This window comes from Pan troglodytes, chromosome 9 (assembly GCF_028858775.2).
Source record: "Pan troglodytes isolate AG18354 chromosome 9, NHGRI_mPanTro3-v2.0_pri, whole genome shotgun sequence".
NCBI classification, from domain to species: domain Eukaryota; kingdom Metazoa; phylum Chordata; class Mammalia; order Primates; family Hominidae; genus Pan; species Pan troglodytes.
Window position 1 is genome coordinate 88341392 of NC_072407.2, and position 22725 is coordinate 88364116.

At 36.9% G+C, this 22725-nt stretch overlaps 1 protein-coding gene and 1 long non-coding RNA gene across 4 annotated transcripts in view; one reads left to right on the plus strand and one right to left on the minus strand.

Annotated features, from left to right (window-relative positions):
- HIKESHI (heat shock protein nuclear import factor hikeshi) overlaps positions 1–16194 on the plus strand; it is a 43851-nt gene extending 27657 nt beyond the window's left edge. Inside the window, exons 3-5 of one of the 3 annotated variants that reach the window (XM_054661196.2) lie at positions 7628–7779; positions 14854–14972; positions 15835–15914. In XM_054661196.2, the coding sequence (XP_054517171.1) occupies positions 7628–7779; positions 14854–14972; positions 15835–15889 (326 nt within the window). In that variant the 3' untranslated portion in view covers positions 15890–15914. Of the gene's footprint in view, positions 1–7627; positions 7780–14853; positions 14973–15344; positions 15368–15834 lie in introns of those variants that run through there. The other 2 variants (XM_016919935.3, NM_001242569.1) reach the window with 2 other exon arrangements.
- The window catches only part of LOC129136454 (uncharacterized), a 56701-nt gene continuing 40030 nt past the window's right edge, over positions 6055–22725 (minus strand). Inside the window, exon 3 of the long non-coding RNA XR_008538110.2 lies at positions 6055–7179. This is a non-coding gene — a long non-coding RNA (uncharacterized LOC129136454). The remainder of the gene's footprint in view (positions 7180–22725) is intronic.

Genomic DNA, 22725 nt, shown 5'->3' on the forward strand with positions numbered 1-22725 from the left:
TATGAAATGTCTTTTATCTCCAGTAATAATACTGTCTCAAAGTCTGCTTCATCTAAAATTTATAGCTTCTCCAGCTTTCTTATAGTGTTTACATGCTATATTTTTTCTTTTAACATAAATTTCCTTTATAACATACTTTTACCTTTTACTTTTAATGTAAATCTCTGTCTCTTAAATAGCATGTAGTTTGGTGCTGCCTTTTCTTTTTTTAACTTAGTCTCTGCTTTTTAAGTAGGGTGTTTAGTCCATTAATATTTACAGTTATTTATATGGTTAGGTTTATATTTTTATCTTGCTGTTATTTTTTTTCTCCCCTTTTTTGGCATTCTTTTGGATTGTGTTTTTAGCCCATAAATCTTTGGTTCTTTCACTGTATACCTTTGCATTAGTTTTTTAGTGGTTCCTCTAGGGATTACAATATACATTGTTAACTTTTCACAGTGTTCCAAGAATTAATGTTACAGAAATAAACGTTTATATTTGACAACTATGAAACCAGACTTGGTAATTTTTATAGGGTCTTGTCAACTACAAGCAAGTTTTCCTTGTTTGTCACCCCACTTAGTGAAGTTCTGAATATAATGACAAAAACTTCAGGGCAAAAATCTTGGTGACTTATTTTGAATTAAAGATATTTATCTTCATTCTCATCATATTTGTACCAAAATTCAACATTGCAGCCCTTCATAGCATGCAAGTGAGTTAGATAACAGGAAGCCAAAAGCTCTATTTAGATACTCTGCATATTTTCTTCAAAGTCTAGAATTTGCACATCCTTCAGAGTTGAATAACAAGAAGCAAAAATATCATTTACTCACTTTTATTTTGATTTAATCTGGTCCAGAGGAGCATTTCATGATCAGGTCCAGGTTGTCCTGAGAATTTTCTCAGTGGACTACCTAAGTCTCCTCAGTGAAGTTCTTTGACTAGCCTTAGCCTGCTTTTCTGATGAATTAGAAATCACTTGTACCTAAAGTATTTTCTTCTAGTTCTATATTTGTACTGTCAGTACTTTTTGAAATTTTTTTTCTTAAAATATCTTACCAAAGTTCTGAAAGTAATTTCTAGCCTTAGCAGTATCATAAATTGTCAGATGCATGAGAAAACTTGATAGTCTTTTCAGTATTCAGACAGTCAACTGAATATTGGTTTCCACTTATAACAACATAAACATCTGTTAAAACCTGTAACAGCTATGAACAGTGATATGATTCGTTATGGATCTCAGTGATACTCATTACTGGTTGTATAATCTTGACCAAGACCTTTAATTACAGAGGAGAATTCAGGTAAAATGGAGATAATACCTGCAGTGCAAGTTTTTTTTTGTTTTTTTTTTTAGGGATAATGTACACAAATGCATGGTAGTACCTTGTACACAGTTGGTACTCAATAAATGGTTGTTATATTTTCGTAAAATCATAGAATGTCAGCACTAGAAAGGATGTTAGAAATTACCCAGATAGGGCCAGGTGCAGTGGCTCACGCTTGTAATCCCAGCACTTTGGGAGGCCGAGGCGGGCGCATCTTTGAGATCAGGAGTTCGAGACCAGCCTGGCCAACATTGTGAAACCCCGTGTCTACTAAAAATACAAAAATTAGCTGCACATGGTGGCACACACCTGTAATTTCAGCCACTCAGGAATATGAGGCAGGAGTATCACTTGAACCTGGGAGGTAGGGGTTGCAGTGAGCTAAGGTCGCACCACAGCACTCCAGCCTGGACAACAAAGCTAGACTCTGTCTCAAAAAGAAAAGGAATTACCCAGATAATGAAACCAGTTCAGAATGGTTAAGTGACTGTTACTGCCCTCCCTCCCCCACCACATTAGGGTGTAAGCTCTTTGAGAATAGGGATGTTTTATATCTTTTATTTTGTGCTCTATAGAGGACAGTGATGGACTTTAGATACTTTGCTTCATTAAGTACATTTCAGACATACTATGGTATCAGATAAATTATATTTTTATCTAGTGTAAAATTACTGATAAGCTTTTGAGAGTCACATAGCTCTTAGAATATACATTAGTGAAAATGTAATTTCAGGTTTGTCTAGGTATCAGTAGAAATGAAGCAGGGAGTTTTTAGAAATACGTATTTCTAAATTTGTATATTCAATACTAGGAATGCTTTCAAGCAGGCATATTTAAGTTGTTTCTGTGTAGTTTTTTAGCTATGTCATCACAGTGAAATGCTACTGCATAGTGAATTCCTTCCTTTTGCCATAACTGTTTTCTTTTCTTTTTTTTTTTTTTTTTTTTTTGCGACGGAGTCTTGCTCTGTTGCTCAGGCTGGAGTGCAGTGGCACTCCGCCTCCTGTGTTCATGCCATTCTCCTGCCTCAGCCTCCGGAGTAGCTGGGACTACAGGCGCCTGCCACCATGCCCGGCTAACTTATTTTTATTTTTTTTAGTAGAGACGGGGTTTCACAGTGTTAGCCAGGACGGTCTCGAGCTCCTGACCTTGTGATCTGCCCGCCTCGGCCTCGCAAAGTGCTGGGATTACAGGCGTGAGCCACCGTGCCCGGCCCGTAACTGTTTTCTTTAGTCCTCATCTCTTTGCTGCTATGCACACTTACAGACATCTCAACCAGTGGACTTTTAATTTTTAAATTTCCCTTTTGAGCATTTTTACCCATTAGAAGGATTGGTACTTCATGAGTTTTATTCTTTTGTAGAGGTCTTAAAGAACAGAGAGGAAAAAAAAATAAAGAATAGAGATAACATTTACTTACATGTTTTTTAATAGAATAAAACTCATTTTATCTTGCAGTTACCATATGGACCACTTTGTAAATCTAAGAAGCATTTGGGGATATTACTGGTCTTACTTTACCTATATATTGAAGCATTTTGTTATTTCATCCAGGAAATTATTTTATCAGTACTCATCAAAACTATACTTACAAAAAGGGGGCTAAAATAAAAAAAGAAAAATGTTGGAATTAGCTAGAGTAGAAGTTGGCAAACTTTTTTGTGAAGGATCAGTTAGAAAATATTGTAGGCATTGTGGGCTACATTTGATCTCTGTGGCATATTATTCTTAAACAACCCTTTAAATATTTGAAAACCATTCTTAGCTCCCACGTCATACAAAATAGGTTGTGGGACCGATTTGGCCTGTGGGCCTTGGTTTGTCATTGCATTAACCTACAATTTTCATGTTGCATTGCCCAAAAGATTATGCCACCTTTTAAGTAATATAAAAGGAGACTGGAGACACCATCTTTATGGTCTCTTTTTAGCTTTTATTGAACAGAATGTAAATTCATACTTTTAAATATTTTGTTCATAATGGCAAAGAGAAGAAAATTGACAGAGGAAGAAGTTTCACAATTATTAGACAAATCAGAAAGTGAATACTGAAAGGTAAATTCTACCCTGATGACGATGGTAAAGTGGATCATATAAGCAAAATTACCTACTATGAATCTTCAAATAAGATCTCATTATCTGAGTTTTCTCAACTAAAAATTTGATGACTGAACAATGTATTTTTAAGGATCAAGAGAAAATATGAGGCCGGGTGTGGTGGCTCATGTCTGTAATCCCAGCACTTTGGGAGGCCGAGATGGGTGGATCACTTGAGGTCAAGAGTTCCAGATTGGCCTGGCCAACATGGTGAAACCCCATCTGCACTAAAAATTTGAAAATTAGCCGGTGTGGTTGCACAGGCCTGTAATCCCAGCTACTCGGGAGGCTGAGGCATGAGAATTGCTTGAACCCAGGAGGCGGAGGTTGCAGTGAGCCAAGATCGTCCCACCGCACTCCAGCCTGGGCAACAGAGTGAGACTCTGTCTCAACAACAACAACAAACAAACAAACAAAAAAAAAAGAAAAGAAATATGGTATTCTACTCAGTCATTTAAGAAGAAGGAATTTCTCACATAATATTTTGTCATGGACAAGTAGTAAAGGATGTGTTTTGCTATTCTTTTATCTCTTATATTTGTGCTCCAAAATAGACTGGATATGGTTTTATAAGTAGACAAATGCTGAAAGCAGGGGTGTATAGAGAAGTGATTGGAAGGAAATAGGTATAGGAATGAAAAAAAAAATAATTGGCTTGATCATTCTAAATAATGGTTATAAATCTGAAAATGAAAATATTTTGCAAAATGTAGATCAGAGGATAGCCATCCTTCAACAAATTATGAGCCGTTAAAGGTTTCAAAACTTCAAGCTTTCAGGTATTATATTATGGCAATGTAGATGCCAAAAAAAGAACAAGATACGACCATAAGCTATAATTTTATTAATAGATATCTGACTTATGAAATTTATAAAATGGATGTGTTCCATAAGACGCACGTGTTCCATGTTTATCCATGATGGTTGATGGGCAGTTGTATTCACAGGACATAGCCCATTTCAGCTATATCTTAAAAACAAGGAAAATGTGGAATGACTATCTGGATTTGCTGTACTTAAATACTTAGAAAATCTAATAAAGTTGTTTTCCACTATTTCCTGATTCTTCTCAACATTCTTTGTAAAATATGTGTGTGTGTATGTGTGTGTGTAAAGTTTCCATTAGATGCAAATAACAAATGATGGTGACTGCTTTTCCTTGTATACTGAGAATAAAGAACTAGCTCCCTGTAGGAATTTTTCCTCTGAGTTGTGTTTTGTGTTAGGCTCTTGATTTACATGGAGGAGGGATGCTTTGAGAAAGAGTCTTAAAAAAAATTAGCTGCTGCATTTACTGTTAACAGTGTTTTAAAGAACTTGATCTAATTTACATTTGTTTTTTATATTAAGACTAGGTCATATATTTTGCTTGCTCTTCTTTGTATTATGATTTATAATTTATTATTTTTGCATCTTTTTGATGATATGCTTTGATAATGATATGTTTTCTGGATTTTAGCATAATTCTAGATTTAAAAGAAATCAAACGGTAGAGTAAGGAGCTCCAGAAAATCCAGTCTTCCATAAAAGCAACAACAACACTGTCAGAAGATCACAGCTCACTGTAGTCTCGATCTCCTAGGCCTAAGCGATCCTCCCACCTCCATCTCCCAAGTAGCTAGGACCACAAGCATGCACCACCTCGCCTGGCTAACTTTTGTAGAGATGGGGTCTCCCCATGTTGCCCAGGCTGGTCTCAAACTTCTGGGCTCAAGCAATCCTCCTGCCTCAGCCTCTGAAAGTGTTGGGATTACAGGATATGAGCAACTGTGTCTGACCCAGAATCAACTTTTTTGGAACTCTGGTAACTAACCAAAAGCTTGTAGCAATCAGGGGAACATTTAATCAAGAAAATAGACTGAATCTCAGTAAGAACAGTGAGCTTTGTGGCATTTGGCTACCCTTGTCCCATCTGCTTCTCAGCTCAGTGATAGCCTTGAAAATAACAGACTCCATTCCTGGTACTGATATAGGGAGCAGGATAGACCTAATTCAGAAAGAATTGTAATTAACTTGTTTTCATCTGTCTGGTGGCTTGCTAGAAGACTGTTTAAAAAAAAAGAGGTCTGCCTTTATGTCACCTAACTTGGAACTCTTCATGGAAAAGTATCTACCTTGGGGGTGTTTGTTAAAAGTATTTACAGACATATGTTTTAGCTACTGTTGCCCGAGGCAAAGGAAAACAGTTGGAGTAAACCAAAACTAACCAGAAAGGTTGGGAATGAGATGCTTTGGGGAATGAGGGCTTTGAAATTCTCTGACATATTCTTGGTAATCTAGAAGGGTACGTGCATTCCCAGAGCTTTGTGCATGCTCAGGAAAGACCCGCGAAGACCCAGAGCTCTCTCTTCTGGCTCACTTTAAGTCTCCGCACAAGCAGGAAGTGAAGACTAAGGTGGAGTTTTAAACTGCCTGGCTGAATACTGAAGGCATGTCCCAACACGCAGAGCCCATCTGCAAAGACTGGCAGAATTTTTTGGTTGCAGAGGTTTAAGGAAATTTCTTTCTAATCACTAGCAGACTACTAACTAATGGAACAGAGACTTCACTGGCCACACATAACAAAGAAACAGACTTTACAAAATTAGTTCAGATAAGTCATTAAATGAGGAAACAACTACAATAAACGGCAACAACAAACCCCTAGAAGGTTGAAACATCTGATTTATAGCGTTGTCACATTGTAATATTCAAAATGTCCAGTTTTCTACAAAAAATTATGAAACATACAAAGAAACAAAGTAAGGCTCTTATACAGAAGAAACGAACAGAAACTTCCCCCAGGGAAGCACAGACAAAGACTTTAAGTAAGCTGTCTTTATTATGCTCAAATTGCTAAAGGAAACCAGAAGAATGATACATCATCAAATAGAGAATATCAATATAGAAATTATAAAAAGGAACTAAACAGTTTATAGCTGAAAAGTACAGTAACTGAATGGTTCACTAAAGGGCTTAGATAGCAGAATTGAGTAGACAGAAGAAAGAATCAGTGAAGTCGAAGATAAATTAATTGGAATATCCAGTTTGAAGAGCAGACCCTTAGAGACCTGTGAGACACCCTCAAGTGCACCAACATGCACAGCAGACACAGCGTAATGAGAGTAACATATGGAAAGGCGAGAGGGCTGGAAAGAATATTTGCTCTGGTCTGAATGTTTGTGTCTTTTTATATGATGAGGTCTTTTAAATTTATATGATGAAATCCTAACCCCCAAGGTATTGGGAGGTAGGGATTTGGATGGTGACTGGGTCATGGGAGTAGAGCCCTCATGAATGGGATTACCACTCTTAGAGTAATAAGAAGATCACTTGCCCTACTACCACGTGAGAACACAGTGAGAAGGCACTGTCTGAACCAGAAAATGGTCCTTCACCAGATACCAAATCTGCCGGTTCCTTGATCTTGGACTTCCCAACCTCCAGAACTGTGAGAAATAAATTTCCGATGTTTATAAGCTACCCAGTTTATGGTGTTTTGTTATAGCAGCCTGAACAGACTAAAACAATATTTAAATAAATAATGCTCAGAAACTTCTCAAATTTGAGGAAAAACATTAACCACATTTAAGAAGCTCAAGAAACTCCAAGTAGGATAAACTACACCAAGACACATGATAATCAAACTGTCAAAAGGTAAAGAGAGAATGTTGAAAGCATCAAGAGAAGTAACTCATCACATGCAAGGATCCTTGATAAGATTAATAGCTGATTTCTCATCAGAGACCCCATAGTCTTCTAGACGGTAGTGGATTGGCATATTCAGAGTTCTGAAAGGAAAAAAAAAAAAGCCATCAACCAGGAATTATATACTCAGCAAAACTGTCTTTAGAGATGAAGGAGAAATACTTTCCTAGATAAACAAAAACTAAGTCATTGCTGGCAGACCTGCTCCATAAGGAATGCTAAAGGGAGTCTTCTCTATTAATTATTTATTTTTCCCACACTCTGTTACTGTCTGTGTCTAGTTGCAGTAGTTTCAATACATTTCAGAAATGTGACAGCTATTTTTCTGGTGGGAAACTTTTAGTTCTTTTATTCTTTGTTAATATGCTAAAAACGAAGTAGCCTTTTGCATTTATCTGAAAAGAGGGACAAACTTGGACATAAGAAAACTTTTTCATGTATATAAATTCGAGGTTCTTTATAAATTTACAAAGGAAATTGTGTGACTACAAGTTTAATTTGAAATGTGTGTCATATGTTAATTTCTTGCAGGAGAAGGAAGCCAACATCCTTTTGGAGCCATGAATATTGTCCGAACTCCATCTGTTGCTCAGATTGGCATTTCAGTGGAATTATTAGACAGTATGGCTCAGCAGACTCCTGTAGGTAATGCTGCTGTATCCTCAGTTGACTCATTCACTCAGGTAATGCAACATACATTTCATTCTTTACCTCCCCCTCCACTGCTTTATTAAGGTATAATATACAAGTTAAAATCGTAACTTAGGGTATACAATGTGATGTTTTTGATACATGTTTACATTTTGTTTTGTTTTATTTTGTTTTTGAGAGATGGAGTCTTGCTCTGTTGCCCAGGCTGGAGTGCAGTGGCGCAATCTCGGCTGACTGCAATTTCCGCCTCCCGGGTTCAAGCGATTCTCCTGCCTCAGTCTCCTGAGTAGCTGGGACTACAGGCACATGTCACCACACCTGGCTAAGTTTTGTATTTTTTTTTAGTAGAGACAGGGTATTGCCATGTTGGCCAGGCTGGTCTCGAACTCCAGACCTCAGGTGATCTGCCTACCTCGGCCTCCCAAAGTGCTGGGATTACAGGTGTGAGCCACCGCACCCAGCCTATATTTTGACATAAAATCAAGCTACTTAACCTATCAGTCACCTCACACAGTCATCATTTTTTTGTAGAGAACAGTTAAGATCTGATCTCTTAGCAAATTACAAGTATACATTATTAGTAACTGTATTCTCCATGCTGTACAATAGATTTTCAGAATTTATTCATTCCATTGAACTGAAACTTTGTGCCCTTTGACCAACATGTCCTCATTTTCCCTTCCCCTCCACTCTTCAACCCCCGGCAACCATCATTCTACTGTCTGCTTCTGTAAGTTCAACTTTTAGATTCCACATATAAGTGAGATCAATCATGCTATTTGTCTTTCTGTTCCTGACTTCTTAGACTATTATCAAGAGGAAAAATTGATGATGTAGGAGAGCAAGGAGAACTGCTACAGCAGTGTCCTTGAGTAGAAAATAGCAGCATATATGGAGGTATTCACTTTAGACAGGATAATGGATATATGGGTACAGATTCAGGAGGCTGGTAGATGTGGTGATGAGAACTTGTGCAGGCTGTCTCCTGATTTCTTCTTGCTTAGTGAAATAGAAAGGACGATCATCAGCTAAGATCGAGGTAGTAGAAATTGAAATAAAAAAAGACTATTAAATAAGTCTTCTAGCAGAGGAGTAGTGAATGGATTAGGGAAACCATATGTGTTTGCCTGGCAGTACCAGAGGCGCACTTTTGAAGGTTGTGGTCATGAATGTAAAGGTAGATTTGTCACATCTTTGAAAATGGACTGAATTGAGAATGACAGACTCTGGGTCTCAAAAATGTTTTTTTCCCCATAATTTTACAAATAAGCTGCTGTGCTGAAAACAAACTATAAAATAATCATAGTATCCTGTGTAGACAATATTTTAAAAGTGTCTGGAAAATACACATTAAAATGTTATCCCTGGAGAAGGGTAAGAAGACTTTTTTACTGTACATGTTTATAAATTATTTGAGTTTTTAAAATAAAACTATAGTTTTAATTAAATGTATTATGAAATATTTTAAATACAGAGAAAATAGAGTAACTTATATTTTCCACAAATAGTTATTATGTAACTACTCTGTACCAGGCATGTCTTTTTTTCTTTTTCTTTTCTTTTAGAGACGGAGTCTCACTCTGTCGCCCAGGCTGGAGTGCAGTGGCGCGATCTCGGCTCACTGCAAGCTCCGCCTCCTGGGTTCACGCCATTCTCCTGCCTCAGCCTCCCAAGTAGCTGGGACTACACGTGCCCACCACCAGGCCCAGCTAATTTTTTTTGTATTTTTTCGTAGAGATGGGGTTTCGCCGTGTTAGCCATGATGGTCTCGATCTCCTGACCTCGTTATCTGCCCGCCTTGGCCTCCCAAAGTGCTGGGATTTCAGGCGTGAGCCACCGCGCCCAGCCTGTACCAGGCATTTCTAAGCACTCATAGATACAAATAGGTCCACAAAATAGAATAACACCTGTCTTTACAGAGCTCTCTTTATGGTGGGGTATACATTAAGACTTCCATTGTCTTCCCCCTGGATTTAACTGTTATATTTTGTCTTATTTGCCACTAATTTTTAAAAAAGAAATTAAAGCATTATAGATATAGCCCACTGCTGCCTGCTTCTCTTCCTGCCTTTTACCTTCTAACTTTTTATATCTTTCCTATTCATATTTTAGTACTTAAAAAAAATTCCTGTGTATCCACAAAATATGTATAGTACTATCTGTATCTGTTTAAACATGTTTCTAATTTAATTACTTAGTTACTCCAAATTTTTATGAGTATTACATGTATTTGGTTTAAATAGTCAAATAGTTTTTTTTTTTATTATACTTTAAGTTCTAGGGTACATGTGCAAAACGTGCAGGTTTGTTACATATGTATATATGTGCCATGTTGGTGTGCTGCACCTATTAACTCGTCATTTACATTAGGTATTTCTCCTAATGCTATCCTTCCCCCTGCCCCCCACCCCACGACAGACCCGCCCGCCGTGTGTGATGTTCCCTGCCCTGTGTCCAGGTGTTCTCATTGTTCAATTCCCACCTATGAGTGAGGACATGTGGAGTTTGGTTTTCTGTCCTTGTGATAGTTTGCTCAGAATGATGGTTTCCAGCTTCATCCATGTCCCTGCAAAGGACTTGAACTCACCCTTTTTTATAGCTGCATAGTATTCCATGGTGTATATGTGCCACATTTTCTTAATCCAGTCTGTCATTGGTGGACATTTGGGTTGGTTCCAAGTTTTTGCTATTGTGAATAGTGCCGCAGTAAACATATGTGTGCATGTGTCTTTATAGCAGCATGATTTGTAATCCTTTGGGTATATACCCAGTAATGGGATCACTGGGTCAAATGGTATTTCTTAGTTCTAGATCCTTGAGGAATCGCCACACTGTCTTCCACAATGGTTGAACTAGTTTATACGCCAACCAACAGTGTAAAAGCATTCCTATTTCTCCACATCCTCTCCAGCATCTGTTGTTTCCTGACTTTTTAATGATCGCCATTCTAACTGTTGTGAAATGGTATCTCATTGTGGTTTTGATTTGCATTTCTCTGATGACCAGTGATGATGAGCATTTTTTCATGTATCTGTTGGCTGCATAAATGTCTTCTTTTGATAAGTGTCTGTTCATATCCTTTGCCCTCTTTTTGATGGGGTTGTTTGTTTTTTTCTTGCAAATTTGTTTAAATTCTTTGTAGATTCTGGATATTAGTCAAATAGTTTTTTTGAGATGGAGTCTCACTCTGTTGCCCAGGCTGGAGTGCAATGGCGTGATCTCGGCTCCTGCAACCTCTGCCTCTCAGGTTCAAGCAATTCTCCTGTCTCAGCCTCCCAAGTAGCTGGGATTACAGACGCGTGCCACCAGGCCTGGCTAATTTTTGTATTTTTAGTAAAGATGGGGTTTCACCATGTTGGTCAGGCTGGTCTCGAACTCCTGACCTCGTGATCCACCCACCTTGGCCTCCCAAAGTGTTGGGATTACAGGCGTGAGCCATCACGCCCAGCCTCAAATAGTGTAATATGTGAAACAGCTGTCCTCTGTTATGACTCTTACATTCTACTTCTATTCTGTTCCTTAGAAGCTATGATTTTCAACTCCCCTCCCCTTTTTAATCTATTTTTCCTAGTGTCTGTTATTTCCATATATCAGAAAAAACCTTGCTTAAAATCTGTTAGTTTTTCTGTTATAGATGTTTTCTATTTATTTGCTAATATAAGACATGATGAAACTCTCTCACTTCCCTGCTTCCCAACATGTACACACTTCTTTTCTCCCCACCTTATCAGTATACATTTTTGTTAAATCAGTATTAAAAGTTTACAGTATTATGAGAAGGTAAATATTTTTCAGAATTGAGCTATGTGTGGTACAACGATTACATTTCTTTTCTTGTATAATTTTTCATTTTTCCTCATTTTTTTTCCTTTGCATAGATTTCTAGGTTTCTACTTCTAATTTATGCTCAAACTCTACTAAGTGTAAATTCTCATTCAGTTTATTTAAACATATCAGTTTCAAATTGGTCTCGGAAACATTCCACTTGGAATTCTCCTTTTTTTTTTTTTTCTTATTTTTTGAGACAAGGTCTTGCTCTGTCGCCTAGGCTGGAATGCAGTGGTGCAATCACAGCTCACTGCAGCCTCAAACTCCTGGGCTCCCACTAGTAGCTGGGACTACAGGCAAGCATCACCAAACCCACCTAACTTTTTAATTTTTTGTAGAGATGGGGCCTCATTATGTTGCCCAGACTGTCCTTTCTTTTTTGTTCTACTGTTGACTGACTATTCTCTGGACCTATTGTATAGCCATAGACAAGGTATTATTTCACCATTACTACAGAAATTCTTTTTGTTTCTCTTCTGTGTTGAATCCTTTGTTTTTCCTTCTTGTTGATTTGTTCTTTTGTATGTTTTAAAAATGAATATAAAAGTATCATTCTGTATAACTTGCTGTTGTTCACTCAACATTATTTTAAAGATTTATCGATGTTGATACATGGAATATACTTTGTTTTGATTGCTTCATAGTGTGCCATTGTATAAATGAGCCAGTTTTTTTCATTTCCTTTTTCATATGTTCTCACTAACATTTATCAGACCTTTAAAATTTTGCCAAACTAATGAGTGAAAATTAGAATATCATACTTAGTTTGTGTTTCTTGATTACTGGTGATATTGAGCATCTTTGCACACTTTCGGGCTGTGTTTGTATTTCCTTTTATAGGAATTGACTTTATATATTTTGTCCAATTTTCTGTTGTATTGCTTTTGGCACTTTTTAAATTTAGTCTTTTGGGAAAAAAACCTAAGATGCCTTTATGTGTTCTGGATAATAATCCTTTGTAAATACATTGCATTTTTCTCCTTCTAGCATGGTGCTTGTCTTTTAACATTGCTTATAGTGACTTTTACATACAGATATACTATATTTGTATGTAGATAAATGTATTGTTTCTTTTATGATTTGTGGATTTGTGGGTTTTTTAATGTTTGAGAAATCCTTCTCTGTCCTGATATGTAAAGATATAAAGATGTTCGTGTGTGTGTGTGTGTGTGTGTGTGTGTGTGTGTGTGTGTAGACTGGGGGTCTCGCTATGTTGCCCAGGCTGGTCTCAAACTCCTGGCCTCAAGCAGAGCCTAAGATGTTGTCTTTCAGTTCTTAAAGCCTTAAGGTTTACTTTTTGAATATGTTTGTGTGCAGTATGGTAAGGGAATTAAATTCATTTTTCCCCTTATGGAAAACTAGTCCTAGCCCCATGAATTGAGTAATTAGTCCCATTTTTTTTTTTTTTTTTTTTTACCATGAGTAATAGCATCTTTGTCATATATGCTTAGGTTTATTTCTGGGCTCTCTCTTTCATTCCAATTAGTTTATTTGCCTGTCTCTTTGCCAGTGGGGCAAGTTCCTCCTCACAGTCATCAAAATATGTATAGGTATTCTTCATAATAATTGTGTAGGTATTCTTCATAATAATTATATCAGCTTGTTGAGTTTCATTAAATAGTATTAGCTTGTCAAGTTTCATGAAGAACCTTGTTGGAATTTTGTTGGTAATAACATTGGATATATGGGTTTAATTTGGGGAGAATTGGCCACCTTTACCACATTGTCTTTCCATATGTGACATGTTATGTCTTTCCATTGAACATGGTATATCTTTCCATTGAAAATGGTATATATAGGTCCTTTTGTTTTCTTTTCTGTCTCTTAGTAGTCTTTATAATATTTTCCACAAAAATCTTACTAGTTTGTCTTAGCATTTTTTCTAGGTATTGGAGAAAATGCTTTGTTTATATGCTGAATGGAATCCTTTTAAAGATTTAAGTTACACTTAAAAATTATTGTCACTGGTGTGGAGGACTGCTGTTGATTTTTTTTTTTCCTAATATTGATCTTTTAGTTGTGACTTTAGTCTGGGTACAGTGGCACATGCCTGTAACTCTAGCACTTTGGGAGGCTGAGGTGAGAGGATTGCTTGAGCCTAGAATTTTGAGACCAGCCTGGGTAACATAGTGAGACCCTGTCTTTATAAAAAGATAAAAAATTACCCAGGCATGGTGGTGCATGCTTATAATCTCAGCTACTTGGGAGGCTGAGGCAGGAGGATCACTTGAGCCTGGGAGATCAAGGCTACAGTGAGCCATGATTGTGCCACTGCATTCCAGCCTGGGTGAAAGAGTGGGACCCTGTCTCAAAAACAAACGAACAAACTGTTAGTGACTTTACTGAACTTTTGATATTAATCAGGTGCCTTCGCAGCAGAGTCTCTTGGATTATACTGCCTTCATATTATTCAACAACTGAATAAAAAAACCTAATAAGACCAATTCTCTTGTGTAGAGAAGAGAAAGCATGGCTGATTTTGTATATTTGAGAAAGTGATGCTGGAAAGGTTATTTTTGAGTGAGTAGAAGGTAGTATTATCTTCAGAAGTTCAGTTACTTTTAGGGTTAGTACTTAAGCCCATTTGATTCTCAGGAAATGTGAGTCCATTTACTTCTAGCTTCTACCAAGGAGACTTGGAGTATGTTAGTGAATTTGATCATTTTAGAGTCAAGGAAAGGAAACAGATTAGGAAACAGAGGAAATGGAATAGTGCTGCCTTTATCTTCTTTCCAGCAATGGAAATAACCAGTTGCTCCTTTATAATATGTAAACTCTTATCTTTCTGGCAGGTAAAAGACTTCTTAGAGATGGTTACTATTTTATATGAGAAAATAGGTTGATTTGAGGAGAGTGATAATTGAGGAGGGACATAGTGGATGCAGACGTGGAGATGAAAGAAAATATTTTGAAGAAAAATTTTTTTCTTTTTTTTTCCCCAAAGTGAGTAGCGTATTTCACAGTGTCATTGTATGTATGATTACTCTTAACATTCTTTTTTATTCATTTATTTAATTTTATTTTTTTGACACAGGGCCTCACTATGTTGCACAGGCTGGTCTTGAATGCCTGGCTTCAAGTGATTCTCCTGCCTCAGCCTCCCAAAGTTTTGGGATTACAGGCATGAGCCACCGCACCCAGCCAGCTTTCAGCATTAGACTATCTTAGAACTGACACTCCCTATAAACAAGTTAATGTGAGAACACTTTTAATTTAAAAATATTGAGTTCTAAATGAAGTATTTAGTATAATCCATTAATCTATTATTAACTTTTCAGTTCACACAAAAGATGTTGGACAATTTCTACAATTTTGCTTCATCATTTGCTGTCTCTCAGGCCCAGATGACACCAAGCCCATCTGAAATGTTCATTCCGGCAAATGTGGTTCTGAAATGGTATGAGGCATTTTCTGTCTCCAATATTAAGGCTTTTTATAACTGAATATCTATTTTGTCTATGAATATATTCCTTTTTTGACATTTAAACATATTCTTTTATTGTGAACATCAGCACTGCATGCCATTAAAGTATGTACTATAGAGATCTGATGAGAAACAGTTCTTACCCTAAATATTTTGTTATATAGTCACCATTTTGAATTTATAAAGACAGGAAAATATAGTTGCCTATGTTTTAGGGACCACCATTAAAGCTTATAAATATTTGTGTATTTTCATTTAGAAGTACCATCTATGAGAGTAGTTTATACTGCACCGTGTACATGAATGGCTAATGAATCTATTTTCCAACTTTCCCGTGTTTTATAGATATTTCTTTTCACTTTGAGTATCCTAGAGATGGGAGGATGCCTAGGAAGAGTTTGTTGAGAAGTGGTACCATGGTGTAGCATGGAGAGCATTGGAATGCACTAGGTTTGAATTTTGGCGTAATGTAGCTATGTGACCCTGAGCAAATTTCTCTCATCTGCTCATCTGTGGAATGAGGAAATAGGAGTTGAATTTGATTTTTTTCCTTAGGTCCCTTCTAGGTCTTAAATTTGCAGAAGATAAACAATTACTAAAATTTCTTATGATTTGTGCTCTCTGATAAAAGCTAATCAAAACTTCCCCGATATTTAAATTCCTATGCTTGCTGTCTTTTTATAAGAATAATTACATTTCCAGATTATCTTTTTAGATTTTTTATAGCTTTTTAGAAATGACATGTAAAATTGTTTTGGATAAGTCATTTGGCAGTTAATGAAAGATCCTATTTTAATTTTCTTGTGAATGTAAATATATGTGTTTTCTTTTCTAGGTATGAAAACTTTCAAAGACGACTAGCACAGAACCCTCTCTTTTGGAAAACATAATTTGAATAAAATAATTTTTAATGGATTCTGAAATTTGTCATGTTTTGAAGATAACTGACTCCATCTAAAAGTATGAGGTCAAAGGATCACGAAACCTAAGTTTAAAAACTGCTTAGGGACTGAAGCTTAATTAAAAATCTTTATTAAAAATTAAAAACATTGAAAAATGAAAATATGTTCATCATTAAAGACTTTTTTCCCCTTAAGCTTAAAATACCATTCAAAGGCAAGACATTTTGTTTTGGCTATGATTCATTTTTTTTACTTAAAAATAAAACCTATACCAAACAGTAGTGTGCCAAGTACCATTGCATGTGTAATCATTCATTTATTGAAATGAAACAATGGTTTGCTGGAGTAGTTAACTTTTCAATTACCTATCTCAAAATTTGGGAGACTTGAAAAACATATGAAGTATACATTTTTAAATATGGAGAAATTATTTTCAGAGATTATTTCTTAAGATTGTCAGTTTTTCCAATTAATACAGGTTGGCTGTCACTTTTTATATCTGCAGATTCATATAAGTTTAATAAAATTGCCATATTGGTGAGCTTTTATTTAATACTGGTAGGCATTTATGTGTAGAATATAGGATTCTTCTTGTTAATGGATGGTTAGTAGTTCATTTTTTGTTGATTACAACAATACCCAAAACTGGGTAATTTATTGACTTAAATTTTTTTTTTTTAAGACGAAGTTTTGCTTTGTTGTCCCGGCTTTAGTGCAGTGGCGTGATCACAGCTTATTCCAGCCATGACCTCTTGGGCTCAAGTGCTCATCCTGCCCCAAGCTTTCCATGTAGCTGGGACTGCAGACGTGCACCCCCATACCCAGCTAATTTTTTTGATGTTTTTGCAGAGACACAGTCTTACTGTGTTGCCCAGACTAGGCTTGAACTCCTGGGCTCAAGCAATCCTCCTCCTTCAGCCTCCCAAAGTGCTGGGTTGGTAATTGATAAAGAAAAGGATTTTTTTTTTTTTTCCTACAGTGATGGAGACTGAGAATTCCAAGGCCAAGGGGCTGCAGCTGGTGAGAGCCTTCTTGCTGGTGGGGAGACTCTGAAGAGTCCTTAGGCAGTGCAGTGTATCACACAGTGAGGGGGCTGAGCATGCTTTTGTGCCAGCTGAGGTCACTCTTCCTCTTCTTATAAAGCCACCAGTTCCCCTCCTGTGATAACTTAACCTATGGGCAGAGCCCTCATGATCCAATCACCTCTTAAAGGCCGCACCTCTCAGTACTGCCACATTGGGATTAAAATTTCAACGTAATTTTGGAAGGGACAAATATTCAAACCATAGCAATTGTTGAATCATGAGACTTGGCAATGGCTACACAACAGTCTTTAATACTCTGCACAGAAAACATCAGCTAATTGCAATACAATTTCCAGAAGCAAAATGATTATTCATGTACTACAACTTGTATCTAGGACCTAGATTGCCAAATCCAAGCTGAAAAAACATCCTGAAGTTCAGTTGTGCCTCTTCTACAGTCAGGTAGCCTCTTCCCAGTGATTTTTGTAGTGATACAACAGGAAATACTAAGTAAACACAAACTATTCCTTGGTCTGCTAAGAAATCAAAAGAATATATGATTATTCATGATAATCTTGGGTGGTAGTGAATTTAAACTAGTTTCTTGGGCTTCCAGAGCAGATGATGGGAGTGAAATTTTGGGCCACATTTTCTAGTATTATTCTTACTTCTAGAATAGTATCTTGCACAGTATGCATAAGGAGTCATCACTTCTGGGAGCTTTCCTGAGTAGCCTATACCTGCCTTATTTTGGAAGTTTCTGGTTATTCTCGGAGACACGTGATATGCTGGAAAGAAAAGGGCTTTAAATATCTGAACATCTAACAATTATTCTATATATGCAAGGTAGGTTTGTGTACAGGAGGCAGGTAAAAACCTGGTGTTGACATAAGTAATGCTGGCTGGGTTACAGAAGATAGTAGAAATATAAATATCACAACAGGAGTGAGCCAAGAATTGTTTCCTTGAGGTGGGCATATTCTTAGAGGAGTTAAATGGTTCCTACAGAGAAGTCTGGAAAATCTGGAGAAAACTGACTGGTGCAGTGAGGATAGCTCCAACATTTGTCCTCTGCCTTGGTGAGCTTGATTCTGTCTGCTGACGGTGCTGTAATGATTGTAGCAGAAGTATATTTGTTTAATTAAGATAGAGATCCAGTTTTTACAAGAATGAAGAGTGAGGTTAATGATATGAAGAAAATTCAAATATCAAAAGGGACCTGTGGGAATTAACTGGCCTCCTCAAGAATTTAAAGGAACTATATACATATATATATATATATATATATATATATATATATATATATATATATTTTATGGTGGAATTTGAAAGATTCAGGGAGTAGCTATAGTTTGAGAAAACTGCTCAAAATTCTTAAGGTGGCCAAAAAACACCATAAAGAATTAAGTATAAAATGATAAATGTGAGAGAATACTGAGAAACCTTTAGGCAATCTCTAGGGAGTACCAAACTGTAATAAGCAAAAGAGGGAAAGTAGCAAAGGTATCAGAAAATTAATCTTCCTTGTTGCCTTGTAGCCTTCCTTGTTGCCATGCTGTCTACTTTGTATTGTCATTTGTTTGATTTGAAGGTCTTGATTAGTAGTCTTCCACCAAAGATGTTGGCTTCTGGAGGATTCCTAAGAATCATTGGTTTAAGGTCTCCTGATGGAGTGGTTGTTTAGCTGTCTGGAGAAGGTACTTGTCATTTAGTTGGGAAACATAAACCCAGTGATCATCATCTTGGAGTTTACTGCCATGCTAGTTGTTACAGTATCTGCTAAGCTAATTTTTCACTGAGGCCAGTTTTTCCCTGATGTCTCTTCCAGAAGACTAAGTTTGCTGATAGTTGAGGATGTTGCAGACAATGATGTTTTTCTAGATTAGAGAAGAGTGGAATCCACTATTGAGGAACAATACAATTTATAAAATGATTATGAGAGTACAACATATTATGGACAATATTCAGTGATAATTCTCTTGGTCTGTAATCTTGTAAAGTATATCTTTTTGCAGACAGTTATTGTGTTAGTCTTTACATGAACATGAGCGTGTTTCTTTTTACCTGAAATGAAACACTGAAACATTTTTATACACAAATTTTACCTGGCATAATTAACAGGACAAGGCTAATCTCTTGATTTGTTAAGTTTTCTTTTTTTTTTTAAGTTTGATTTTTTTTTAAAAAAAAAACCTCTTAAAATGATTGGGGATTAATTAAAATTTGTAGAGTGCCAAACAAACCTAATTTTTCCTATTGTCTTTTCTTCCATAATGTGAAGGAAACCTGAAGAGTTCAGGCATAAAAGATATCTTCATAGTCTTACTGTGCCTGAATTTGGGAAAGGCCAAAATTATAAAGAGTTGTCAGAGGAGACAAGATATGAATATTAGTCAAAAATATATAAAGGTAGCTGGGCATGGTGGCTCACGCCTGTAATCCCAGGACTTTGGGAGGCCGAGGTGGGTGGATCACTTGAGGCTAGGAGTTCAAGACCAGCCTGGCCAACATGGTGAAAGCCCATCTTTACTAAAAACACAAACATTAGCCGGGCATGGTTGTGCATGCTTGTAATCCCAGCTACTCCAGAACCTGAGGCAGGAGAATCACTTGAACCCAGGAGGTGGAGGCTGCAGTGAGCCGAGATGGTGCTACTGCACTCCAGTCTGGGTAACAGAATGAGACTCAGTCTCAAAAAAAAAAAAAAAAATTTAAATTAAAGAATTTAATTTTTAAAAGATTTATTGAGATATAATTCATATTCCACACAGTTAACCCATTTACAGTTAGCCCATTTAAAGAGCCAGGTGCAGTGGTGCACAGCTGTAATCTCAGCTACTCTGGAGCCTGAAGTGAGAGAATTGTTTGAGCCCAGGAATTCAAGACCAGCCTGGGCAACAGCAGAGACCTTGTCTCAATTGAATGAATGAATGCTTTTTAGTTTAGTCTCAGATTTGTGCAAATGTCATCACAATCTAATTTTTATTCCTCCAAAAGGAGCCTCATATCCATTAGTAGTTAATCCCCATCTCCCAGCTTCTAGTATGCCTAAGCCACCACTAATCTTTTTGTGTCTGGATTTGCCTTTTCTGGATATTTTATATAAATGGAATCAGAGAGAGTGGTCTTTTGTGACTAGCTTCCTTCACTTAGCATAATGTTTTCAAGATTATTCCATGTCATAGCATGTATCTGTACTTCATTTCTTTTTATCTTTTTTCTTTTCAATTTTTTGAGACAGGATCTCCCTCTGTTGCCTAGACTGGAGTGCAGTGGTGCGATCACGGTTCACTACAGCCTCGACCTCCCAGCCTCAAGTGATACTCTCACTTCAGCTTCCCGAGTAGCTGGGACTAGAAGTGCGCACCACCATGCCCAGCTAACTTTTTTTTTTGGTATTTTTTGTAGAGATCTAGTCTCACTCTGTTGTCCAGGCTGGTCTTGAACTCCTGTGCTCAAGGGATCCACACACCTCAGCCCCCTGAAGTGCTGGGATTATAGGCATGAGCCACTGTGCCTGGCTAGGAGTTTATTATAGATACAAGTCTCTTAAAAATAGGATTTGCAAATATTTTCTTCTGTGAGTTATCTTTTCACTTTCTTGTTGATATCATTTGCAGTACAAAAGTTTTTAATTTTGATGTAATTCAGTTTATCTTTGTTTTTCTTTTCTTGTTTCTGTTCTTGGTGTTATATCTAAGAAACGATTGCCTAATTCAAGGTTGTGAAGACTGACTCCTGTGTTTTCTTCTAAGAGTTTTATAGTTTTATCTCTTTCATTTAGGTCTTTGATTCATCTTGAGTTAATTTTTGTGAATGGTAAATGAATATGCACATTCTTTTGCGTGTGAATATCCAGTTTTCCCAACATCATTTGTTGAACCGTTAGTCTACATTTGAACCATATCAAGTTAATTTTGGTGCACAAACATAAAAGATAAAAGAATATGTGACTAGGATTATTAGGTATTTTAGTCTTTCCAAATTAGTATTTTAGCTTTTTTAAAAAATGACTTAATATGTCAAAATGCTTAGTGATAGAATGTTACAGTGATAGAAGAAATCTTTGTTATCTCACCAGAGATAGCTTTGCTGTTTTATCAGAGAGAAAATCCAGATTATAGTTTTACTCTTGTTACTTGTCTTCTATTTAACAATATGTAGTAATGGCTTCATAAGCCTTTCTTCCTGTGAATATATCCATCACATTTAACCAGCTTCGTCAAAAATTTTGACACATTTATTGATCCTTTCCAACCCCTAACTTGTCAAATACAGTTTACTCCTCAGAACTTCTACACTCTCTGAATACTTTTTTTCTGAGATGAAATCTCACTCTGTCTCCCAGGCTGGAGTGCAGTGGTGTGATCTCAGCCCTCCTGAGTTCAAGTGATTCTCCTGCCTCAGCCTCCTGAGTAGCTAGGATTTCAGGTGTCTGCCACCATGCCTGGCTAATTTTTGTATTTTTGGTAGAGATGGGGTTTCACCATGTTGGCCAGGCTGGTCTCGAACTCCTGACCTCAAGCGCTCCACCCACCTCGGCTTCCCAAAGTGCTGGGGTTACAGATGTGAGCCACCGCGCCTGGCCTGAATACTCTTAAGTTTAAAAAATACTCTTCAAATGGTATTTCTAGTTCTAGATCCCTGAGGAATCGCCACACTGACTTCCACAATGGTTGAACTAGTTTACAGTCCCACCAACAGTGTAAAAGTGTTCCTATTTCTCCACATCCTCTCCAGCACCTGTTGTTTCCTGACTTTTAAATGATCTCCATTCTAACTGGTGTGAAATGGTATCTCATTGTGGTTTTGATTTGCATTTCTCTGATGGCCAGTGATGATGAGCATTTTTTCATGTGTTTTTTGGCTGCGTAAATGTCTTCTTTTGAGAAGTGTCTGTTCATATCCTTCACCCACTTTTTGATGGGGTTGTTTGTTTTTTTCTTGTAAATTTGTTTGAGTTCATTGTAAGGATTATAAATCATGCTGCTATAAAGATACATGCACACGTATGTTTATTGCAGCACTATTCACAATAGCAAAGACTTGGAACCAACCCATATGTCCAACAATGATAGACTGGATTAAGAAAATGTGGCACATATACACCATGGAATACTATGCAGCCATAAAAAATGATAAGTTCATGTCCTTTGTAGGGACGTGGATGAAGCTGGAAACCAGCATTCTCAGCAAACTATCACAAGGACAAAAAACCAAACACCGCATATTCTCACTCATAGGTGGGAATTGAAAAATGAGAACACATGGACACAGGAAGGGGAACATCACACACTGGGGCCTGTTGTGGAGTGGGGGAAGCGGGGAGGGATAGCATTAGGATATATACCTAATGCTAAATGACGAGTTACTGGGTGCAGCACACCAACATGGCACAGGTATACATATGTAACAAACCTGCACGTTGTGCACATGTACCCTAAAACTTAAAGTATAATAATAAAAAAATACTCTTCTAGGCTAGCATAACCAGACTCTCCTTAAGGTAAAATAATTCTTTTTTACTTAGATAAATAAAATTCATTACCTTGCATATACATCCCATTACCTATCCACATTTAAAAAATACCTTCAAAACAAGTATTCACATCAACATAAAGCCATCTATACATCCTTTTTAACCTGGTAGCTAACAGCTACACCAGTTATTAAAGCACATATGTCATAAAATTGTCCAATTTTCCAAGGTTACTTACGAAAGAATATTCATATCTTTAAAGTTAACTAAGGATCTGGAAATCACAAATGAAGCTGACACAGGAAGTCCTTACGGTTGTA